General features: G+C 40.6%; 1 protein-coding gene across 2 annotated transcripts; it reads right to left on the bottom strand.

Annotated features, from left to right (window-relative positions):
- Positions 1 to 315: 315 nt before the first annotated feature.
- Positions 316 to 5,331, bottom strand: si:ch1073-15f19.2 (T-cell surface protein tactile). 2 transcript variants are annotated; one of them, XM_047606511.1, is made up of 7 exons: positions 5,154 to 5,331; positions 4,562 to 4,912; positions 3,986 to 4,098; positions 3,672 to 3,828; positions 1,616 to 2,008; positions 913 to 1,018; positions 316 to 730 (listed from the first exon to the last, which is right to left on the bottom strand). In XM_047606511.1, exons 1-7 carry the CDS (start codon positions 5,209 to 5,211, stop codon positions 607 to 609), a joined length of 1,302 nt encoding a protein of 433 aa, XP_047462467.1. In that variant the 5' UTR covers positions 5,212 to 5,331; the 3' UTR covers positions 316 to 606. The 2 variants fall into 2 exon arrangements, with proteins under 2 accessions (XP_047462467.1, XP_047462468.1); XM_047606512.1 differs by having other exon boundaries at positions 3,986 to 4,095; positions 5,154 to 5,330.
- Between the last annotated feature and the right edge of the window lie 5,217 nt (positions 5,332 to 10,548).

Raw genomic sequence — 10,548 nt, 5'->3', positions numbered from 1 at the left:
GTACCTGTGGATGAGACTGGTCTTTGATTCGATTGAGCCGTTCGTCAGTTTACGCTAAAGACCTACATTAGAGGAAATCACTGGGCTTCTGGGCAGGAAATCCGAGATTTCAAAGATAAAAAGCAGAATTACAGTGTGGCAGCTCATCTTTAAAGGGCATCGTAAATAAACTGTATTCTGTCCATGTGCAAACTGAAAGCGTATTTACTGCTTTATGAGATACAATAAGACTTCAAAGCTACATGAATGCATTTGAAAAATGTTCTTAAGACAAACGTAGGCTAAACAAGCGCCGCTCATGAAGTAGTTCAATCATTTCAGTCGAATAAAACTTTTTTATTTTTAAGCAGTTAAACACAGTTGCCTTTAGTACAAAACATAAAACAAATATAGTTTAAAAGGGCAAAAGATACAAATTTCCCATATACAATAAAAACCCCGCCTTATTTAACCACATAGATAACATTTAGATAACATTGCCCACCATTTTCTGTGACCGGTGGGCAATTTAAACTGTACACATAAATATAATGCATGTATATGACAAGTACGGAATCCAGCTTACACCTCATTTCTGCACATTTACTGTCACGTGACAAATACATCTTAAGCGTATGCTATCGAGTTACACCTTGAAGTGGGAAAAGACAGTGTTGAAACGTCGGTCTGTCTTGCAGCTGTATACTTGACTGGAGGTGGAGGGGGTTTGAAGGGTGGCGGCTCATCCATTCTACAGAGAGAAAGAGACGGAGAGCACAGCGCTACACAGTTAGCTAATGTACATCCAGGAAGCAGGTAGATATTATAGACACATGCATCTATAGGTATCTAAAGAATGTACTTTTTTCTGAGCATGACGCTGGGCATGTGCAAAGAGGTGTGGGGAATCTAGTTGGCTAGTGAGAGTTTTACCTCTTCTTTATAAGTTGTCTCCTATACAGAATGCCAAGGATTAAAATCAATACAATCATTGGAATGATTGTTAGCAGCAGCAACACATGACTCCGTATGGCTTCTCCTGTAAGAAACAGATTGAAGGAAGGGAAATGAGTTTTAGCACGACAGCAACAGTTAGAGGTGTGTTTCTAGCGTATTGATAATCCAACAACATCCAGACTCCGGTAAATATTAATAAGTGTAATGCTACAATGAAAAACATTTTGCCTTGAGGCGCCTAAGTTTGCCCTGCAGTCCTCCCCCTCAGTTGGTAGTGCACCAGCCCTTGAAGCAGAAGTTCCTTTTAATGAGTTCTCCACCTTAAAAAGGGATCTAGCCTAGGGCTGGAAAAACTGCAGACTGTTTAAGTCACACATGTGGTGAAGATGCAGATGAAGCCAAAAGAATCGTGTTTCATTTTCACCTGCGGGTTTTGCCTTTTGAGCGTTTAAGCTCTTGTGTTGGATTGTTATGTACTTTCCTCGCCTTGATAGCCTCAAACAAACCTACCCATGCTATTGGCCCGGTCTAACAAACAGTAGGCTCAATGACAAGCAAATTCCAGGCAAACATACCAATGTACATAGAGTGAACTAAATACCAGGTCTTAGTTGGCGACAGGCTGGGATTATACACCTAAAAAGGCAACAACAACTGTATCATATATATTATTTTTTACCTTTGTCCTCCATGTCCACTATTGTGACTTCTATTGTCTGTGTTGGGCTTGCATCTGGAATTTCTGGACTGTTTTTCACTGTGCTTGACCTCGATGGCATGGTTGAGAAGATGCCGCTTGGGCGCGGTGTATTTCGCTTGGACTCATTCCTCATCTCGTAAATGGTCATTTGCTTTGTGGGCCTTGTACTCGGAAAACTGGATGCGGTAGACTTGAGTATGTGATAGGTGTCAGGTTGTGTGGCAGAGGAAGTAGTGACTTCGCTGGTGTTTTGACGATCGTCGCGATGATTTTTGGTCCGGTCTGTAAGGGTTGGAAGCTTTGTGGTCTGTGATGTGCTTCGGCTGCTGTTTACTGATTCAGTCGTACCCTGTGGTGATGCTGTCATGAGATCTGAAGGCAAGGAATAATAAACATGCTGTCAGGAACAGTACTGGTTTGATGTTGTCTCAGCAGAATCAAACGAATACATTCTTAGAGCTCCAGAGCACTGACTTTAAAACAAAAAAAACACCTGACCTGGAAAACATTGCGCATTAAAGATGAACAAACTGTCTATTCATCACGTAGACATCTGTAGGCATGTAGAAGCTGTCAAGTTGTTGGCATATCTTGGTGAAATATGCTTAATTGCTTTCTTGCCAAAATCGTACATTTGTAAAACTGTATCATCCAGCACCTCTAAAGATATTGCGTAGTTTGTTTATGCCAACACAAATACGTTAAAATGAAGAATTTTAATTTAACAGGGAGTTATGTAATGGAGTATTTTTTCTCCATAACTTCCTGGAGTCCTTTGCTGGTTGCCTGGCAACTGCTCCCTGCAAAACGAAGTCTGGTACACAAACCTTTGTAATGCAGCCTTCTTGTGTTTGTTGTCGTTTTAACTTTGTGTTTTTGCACGTATATCCCGAAATGTCAAGATATTCTGTTAATGAGCTTCACGTTGGACCTGAATTTAGAGCAGGTGTATCACACAAAGTAATGTACAACAACAGTTTAGAATACCAGGTGCACAGTGGTACATCATTAAAAGAGCGCTTGGCATTTATGAGTGCATGCATAATCAATACAAGTGAAATGACTGAAGAAGCCTTGGGCACAGATTCCTGAGGCAAAGATGTTGGCATGAATTGCAAATTGCATGGTTTTGGTGTAGGTTCCTAGTTGTACAGCACAGTTAATCCAATTATACGTCCGTTTTGCTTATCCCAAAACATGGATGTGGACATCTCTGGTATCCAGGGAGCTGCAACTGAAACATTGAGATTATGCAAACGTGTGCTAATTTGCAAGCGCATTCCAGCTGCAGGTAGTGTGATGTATTACAATACTGTGTGTGTTTCCTGTAGCGTATATCTGTGTGCGTTACGATCCTTAATTTACTGTACTACTCCAGTGTGACCAACAGATTGTGCTCTCACCCCACGTCATGATTCAGAGAGGCTGTTGATGCTCTGCTGAGTCTGTTTGTTCTTGCGGTTTGAATGCAGAGTAGAAATGTAGAACAGGAAATAAGTCTTGACATCTGCATGGCTTGTTTTTGTTCTCTGGTTACATGCTCTCTAGATGAGAACTACGCAACTGGGAATTGTTTTTCTACCTGAAGACAGTTTTGCATCACTGTGCCAAGACATATAACCAGTTGTAGTAGATTTATTTATTTATTTGTTATCTGTGCCTCTTTCCGAATTTATTCCAATCCAAAGGGGAAACTGATTTGGAGCAAATAATTGAGAGTTTCACTTTTTTTTTTTTTTTTTTTAAATCTAACAGTTCAATTTATTCGTGGCTACTGGTACATTCTCATAACGTGGCTGGCAGCTCCAGAATCCTTTGAATCTCTTCCCTTCCTTTCAGCTAATTAAAAATTAAAATTGAGTGAGCTACAGTATAATAACAAAAGTTCAAGTATCAGCTTTCTGGTCCAGTGCAGTTTATTAAGTCATTCAGTCTCTTGGGCCGTCTGCGAGATTGTTAATCCAGCCCCGAGGAAATGATGAAATTGAGTACGACACAAAGACACAGACGGCGGTGAAGAAATAGACAGGCTCACCTGTTCTTAAACTTGTGGTTGTGGTTAGCACCATGATGATGAACTCTTTATGCAGATATTCGTTTCCCGTGTTCACAGTCAGTGTGTAAACCCCTGCATGGGCGTCAGTAACTCGCTGAAGCTCCAGAGATGCATTCTCTGACACCACCTCCTCGCCCTGGGGCAGAACAAGATTATGCAGCACATAAATGCCTTTCATATTAATAAGACGTTTTTGTAATGTAGGTTTGGATGTTAGCGTTAATCCAGTCCATGAAGTAAAATTCACGGGAACTGCCGGAAAGGTGACGGCTTTGCCCCCGAGTTTCCTTTACCTTGGTCCACCTGTACTGTGCATTAGGGGACGCTCTGCAGCGAACTGACACATTGTCTCCACTGCGGACCTCAACGGTGCCATTCACATCACATTTTATCTTACTTTCATCTGCTGAGAAAATGCGAGATGCATTGACATTCTTGAAACCAAGAACACAATAACAAGGCAACAAATGAGCTAAGTTTGGATGTAATACACTCGGAACAGCAGTGTCTCTGACTGCATGCAATCTTCATTATGATTGTAACATCCCTTCAGTTCACTCAGTTCTCAAAGGAAGTGTATATTGTGCCTGTGTCAGGGGAAAACTATATGGCTGATGAGGAAGCAAAAGTACCTTGTGGTAAAGCTCCTAGGCATGCGCTTGCAATTTATTACGTGCATTTATTCAGAAGAAAATGACTGAAGTGATTGGCAGAGACACAGCACTCTGATGCAATCAGGTGTAACATGAAATATGTGGAATACACCATAAGATTAACAGATTCTGTACATTTCTACCCAAATATGAAGTGCTGAGTGCTCTGGTAGATGTATGTAGGTATGGATTTGCACAGACTTGCTTTCTTCTTACCTTTGATTATTAGCTGAGTTGCAACTATGATTGAGCCAGAAGGAAATTGTTTAATGTCACAGGTGTACATGCCACTGTCCTGTTTCTTCACATCGGGAATGTGTAGGTAGGAGCCAATCACCATGTCTGTTTCAGTTTTTTGAAGCTGTATTGAGACATTTGGCCAAAATAAGTGGGCTCCATGACCGAGGGCCCACACAACCAGTTGTGTTTTTCCATTTTCTTTCTTACTCCAGTCAATACTGACAATCTTGATATCAGTACCGGTTCCTAAACTGCAGGGCAAGGTAACGTTCTGGCCCTCTTCAGCTTCCATTGTTTCATAGTTGGAGAACTTAGTATCCAGGAACCCTGTCAGGCACACAAGATAGCATTAGAAGCAAGAAAAGTCAGGACACAAAATCACTTCTTTTCCTTTGACGTTGATAATACAGACTGCAGTCCACCAGGATGCAGGCAGATAAAATCAGAGCATTATATTGAGGCAGCTTGTCACATCAGAAAACCATTCACAATTTAGACTCTTAGTGTACATCCCACAATTGCAGGTATTTTTAGATGAGCGACAGTGCATGTGTGAGTCCGGGATTACCTTGAATAACGGAGGCAAGGAGAAGAAAGAATGTCGTTCCCAGTACATTTCCAGCCATGTTTGAGCTCCCCAAACTTTTCACAATCAATCAGGCCGAATCCATTTGGGGGATTCGTAAAGACAGAAATGGTGTACTGTCAAGTGAGGTTAAAGAGTGGGACAAAGACTGTGAGACAGAACAGGAAGAACTATCTTCACAGGAAGCCACAGAGAGAGAGCGACGGAGTGAGTCATAAGTAGTGCTGTTGCTTTGTGGTAAAAACCTCATGTGCTAAACAAATGTTTGCAAGGCAGAAATCTTTGCAGTGCTTATCATTAGTTTACAATGCAAAGCAAAGCAATGACTTGATTTCATACTACATGATGGTCCAAATAATCCAGGAAGGAACTGTGTGACAGTTTCTTCCCTCAAACCACCAGCCTCTTGTACCTGCTGTAATTGGCCAGATCGTACATAATACACTTACCTATAATCACAGTCATATCATAACCTATACTTAACTTTTGCACGCATCTTTGCACCCTTGCACACGCTGCTGCTCGGTTTTACCATTGCCTTCATGCTCTTTTAGTCCGCTCATTGGTTGGCGCTGTTCTCTTTTTTGTGTGGTGTCTTTTTATAAGTGCATTGTCTCCCAAGGGTTTTGTACTGTCTGCGTTGTATTGTTTGTCTATGCACGGTCTGTCGTTCTTGCATTGTTGGCACTGTTTGGCATTGTCTGTGTATGCTTTATGCCCGGTCCCTTCTAATACACTTAGTCCGATGTCTTTATGCAGTTCCGTGGTCAATGCCCCCTCATCTGAATGTGTACCGCACCTGCTACATATGGTCGACATGACAATCGAAACCTCTTTGACCTTTCCACAAGTCGCCTCTTATGACAAAGGTGTTGGTGGCTCATTTTGAACATAATTCCTTTATTACGTACTAGCAGGCCTGAAAAGAAAGCATGTATAATGAGTCCGATTTAGAGTGTTTGACAAGCTGTCTGTGGGTTCTCAGTTAAGGCTCTATTTAGGGTACCACAACCCATTCGTGTAGCTGGTGTGAGCCATTCTTACACGTGGTGTGTCTTTGTTATCAGTTGGTCAGTTTCTGGTTTCACATCTCCTCAGTTGAAATTTTTCTCAATGAATAAATAAATAATAAAAATTCAGGATGGTCAGATGACACGTTCAAGCCGTCGAAAACGGATGTCCATGTCGCTGTGGCCATCTTGTTACATACAGTCTCCAAAAAGTGATGGCAAGCCGACCACTAGGTGGAAATTATGCAAATATGCTGAGCAGAGTGGGAGAGAGACTTACTCCCTTTGGTTTTGCATGGACACAGAAGCTACTTAACACACAAAGAAAAGGGAGGGAAATGCAGAAATCAGAATACAGCCTCTTTAACTATGAAGCTTGTCACACTGTGGTTTATGGATTAAATAAAGTCTTACAGAAATGATGGGCAATTTTAGCAAATGAGATTTGATTACTCCAATAAATACCTTGTTTAGCCTATTCATTAGAGACATCTTATTTTCTCATTAGACGTTAAGTCATGTCAATACTCAATTTCTAAGGCATAAATTACATCTTCAGAGAAAACTGAATCATTTGTCTGCAGCTTTCAGAGCAATAGCTCCAAATAACTATATCCAATTAGCACAGATCATGAGGCTAAACTGAGAAATTTGTTTAAATCTTCTAACCAAAGGCTACATCTTTGTGCATATCTGATAATGAGCTCAGGAGCTGATTATTTGGAAAATGTTTTCTTGTGAAATTATTCTTTGGAGGTTTAAGATATGAAACATGCTGATGATTTGGGGGGTAGGTTTTCAAGAGTACATATTTTTTTTCTCCAGTATCTAATTTTGCTAATCAAAGAGAACGATGTGTCACACACAAAATATCGCCCAATACCGTCAACCAATCAGCTGTATTCTCCCTGCCTCTCATTTACATATTTTGTGCTCTCCTCTTTATTTGCTGTAAATGATCTCCATGCACCACTCATCCAGATGATTGATCGTTTCACTGTCCCATTCTACATATGACCTTTATGACTCACACTAGGGCTTACAAGAGTAGCCCCCATCCAGTAAGAGATTTCTATCAGTATTCTGCTGTTGTAATGGGGACCCAGCTCTATGGCTCCATTTGAGTGCACCATCACTTCCCTGCGGAGTAATGGAAATCTCAAGGATTTCTGACACAACGTGCCATCGCCCTGATTGCTTCATTCGAGAAGAATGGAGATTTAAAGACAAAAAAGCCAGTTAGCTTTGCTGTGGGTGCTGATCACGTCACACAAATCAGGAATTATTCTCACAATTAAATGATGGTGGTCTTGTCTGGTTCGGTTTCCATTCATTTCTTTGATGTGCTGAGGAGAAAGGCACCCAGTCTCCCCTGTACACGCTGGTAATAGTGGTGCCACACCGAGGTCACACGTGCTTTGAAAGTCTCGGGCTCTCATGATACCCCTGTGACCTACAGCAAATTGCCCCTTTTGCAGCACATTGCACCAGAGCAGTAATTCATGTGTGTAGATATTTGTTAAGAGTGTGCGATTTGTGTGTTTGTGTATCTGCACACCTCAAGGGGGTGCGTGAGACCAGTGTGAATGCACGTTGTACACTGCTCATTAAGACATTAAGAGCCCTCATTCATTCAGAGTGCTGTGTTATTTCTCTGAACGACTGTGATTTTTTAGAGGCAATGTAATATTAAAATCTGGGCTTGTTATGCAGATTAGCTACAGACCAGTCAGAGCCCTGAGACTATTTCATCTGTGCTGCTGCTAACTTGTACTCGTTTCACATTTTAACCTTTCCATCTTTTGTTTTTAAGCGTCGTATTAAAATATAAACTGAACTGCAATTCAGTTTTGCCACCCGTTAGAAAATTAACAGTTCATGGTCTTCATTCATGTTTTCAAATATCTCTGCCAGCAAGAGCTTATACCCAAGAGAGCAAGGGTCTAAATATTTATTTTTGTTGTAGCTGTATCAGAACCCATGGTCAGTTTTCTTAAATGCTGCTCAGCAGTGCAAGCTCTTGAATACATGTCAGGAGTCCAGGGGTGGACGACCTGGAACTATTTCCAAAAGCATTTTTTCCAATAGCATTGGCTTGAAAGTGTTGAGTAAGAGAAACAACACATGAGTGAAATACAATTCCAGCTTATACTTAAACCACAATGCTGCTGGCCTCCAAGCATTGCTACTGAAGAACCAAGACAAAGAGTAAGCTCACTTTCTTTTTTGCATGCATTTAAAACAATAATCAATCCTGAATGGTCGTTACTTTGATAGTAATTTTTCATCTAGTAAAATGGCTCCACAAGGTGATACTCAAGCTAGATGTTCATGTCTGAATGCTAATATTAACATCCGCACAAATGTCAAGTCAGGAAGTGAACATTTATGTGGTTTAAGCTTCTTCCTATGGAAACCAAGAATGTCCGTACAAATTTTAATCACATTCAGTCCAGTAGTTGCCGTAAAGCCTGTGTTGACTGTGTTGAATATTGTCGTGCTGTAGTAGATTTCTAAGCTTCACTGTGGCAGCTTTGGTTGTCGCCATCTTGGTAGTGCATGACTTTGCCTAATTTCTGACTAATTTAAAAAGAGATGACACTTGACACAGCTGGTTGACTTATACTTGCAACTTTTTACAGGCTTAATTATATGTAATTTTAAGCCATTATATTAAAAAAAAGTAAAATTAGCTTTAGAGATCAAATGTTTTTTGTTTTTTTTTTGTACTGGGCTGTAAAATCTGACTTTGGAAGCAGGACAAAGTGGTCATGGCTGCAAAACTTTCACCATTCGCCAATAAATGCTGCTTGAAATTTCAGCAAGTTTAAAGTTACCACAACTCGTGTTGTGGGAATTACGACTTCTGTTTTGGCCGGTGTACCACAGCCAATACATTTTGAGCTAGTGTACAGGACCAATAAGCTAGGGGAAACATCAACATCAAAAAAGGCCATGTGGTGCAGGGTGAACTGAAAATACACTTCCATGTTAAGGCACTAAATTTGTGTTTTATGCCTTCCCTTTTACTAGGTACTAGGTATTTACTCATCCACAAAATCACACATTGACTGTGATTGTTTTCATCTCCTTTTGCCTCAATTGTTCCTTTTTAGTTGCGTCTAAATTTTCTCCATCACCACCACCGTTCGGGAAAAATTTGGATGTTTCTTTTGAAGAATAAATAGTTGGAAACAAATGAGAGCTGCAATGACAAGGCGCCCTCAAACAGCTGAACAACGTTAAACTTTCTGAAAGTGTTTTGGAGTGAGAGCGAGGGAGTGAGAGACAAATTGAATGAGCCATTGTGCTGGTTGAAAATGGGTTTTCTAACTTGTCAGGGCTACAAAACGAGTGGTTTATGTTGTTGGAATAGTGTTTGGGGGTGTAAGGTGGGATAGCAAAAACAGAAATGTAAAAATGTATTTATTGCTCGTTCACTCACCCACTCTGTACGCAAATGACAGGAAGCATCACCAGTAAAATGCCACTTTAACATATTTCCCTTGATCTCTTTGCTGTACCTCTTTGTTCTGAGGAGGTCAACGAGTTCTTTTCTGCAATGGAAGAATGTCATTTTTTTTTTTTTTTTTTTAATATCTAGCCCTGTAAGTGTGAATCAGTCAGCCTCAGGTTATTCAGAGGCACCAAAAACATTTAACCTAATGCAGCCACTCGGTGTGTTTCATTCTGTTGAACAAAAAAAGAAAATAATTCTTGTGAATTTGATTCTGATTATAATAGATGAAACACTGAGTAGGCCAACGTTTTCAAATGGGGGGAAAAAAATGTCAAGTGTGGATGAGAGGTGTCTGTGAACTTTTGATACGGTTTGATATAGGCAGTCTAGGCTGACATTGAAAGCAGGTCAGGGTTAGAGGAAATTCATTACAATATACAATAGCATCATACATAATAAGTAGGGATGCTATCAGATTCAGTCAATCATGCGAGGGCTTATTCCCCCTCAGAATAAGCAGTAGATTACAATGACAAGTCCATATGTTGGTGTTAGACTTTTCATTCAAGAAAACCAGAAAGTTCAAAAAGGAGAGCAGGAGGCGATTCCCTCTTGTAAGATGGTGTTAAGACAGTAGACCAGAGTAGCAGTAGACGAATCTAAATACAAAAGTACATAGAAACAGGAAAAACAAAAACAGTATCTACAATCTGTAACGCGATTTCACAAGCCGACTGACAACTGTAACAAAATCCAGCCAAATCCACGGCTCCTTCGAGACAAAGACTCCATAAATTGTGTACGTAGCAAAAAGACGTGGATCTAATTGGGCGGACAACTTCATTTCAGTCTGAAGTCACGTGCTTTCTTTCTTTCATGTTTTCTCAATGGCTTGCCCCATTTCCCA

The sequence above is a fragment of the Mugil cephalus genome, chromosome 15 (assembly GCF_022458985.1).
Source record: "Mugil cephalus isolate CIBA_MC_2020 chromosome 15, CIBA_Mcephalus_1.1, whole genome shotgun sequence".
In the NCBI taxonomy this organism is placed as follows: Eukaryota; Metazoa; Chordata; class Actinopteri; order Mugiliformes; family Mugilidae; genus Mugil; species Mugil cephalus.
The sequence above is the reverse complement of the archived record's forward strand: the minus strand, read 5'-3'. Positions and strand labels throughout refer to the sequence as shown.

Excerpts from the sequence above, each read along its gene's own strand:
- si:ch1073-15f19.2 (XM_047606511.1), bottom strand. The coding sequence starts at position 5,211 with ATGGCTGGAAATGTACTGGGAACGACATTCTTTCTTCTCCTTGCCTCC. Across the intron at positions 4,099-4,561 it reads AACTCAGCTAATAATCAAAG|CAGATGAAAGTAAGATAAAA; the intron begins GTAAGAAGAAAG and ends GCATTTTCTCAG. Across the intron at positions 2,009-3,671 it reads AACCACAAGTTTAAGAACAG|ATCTCATGACAGCATCACCA; the intron begins GTGAGCCTGTCT and ends CCTTGCCTTCAG.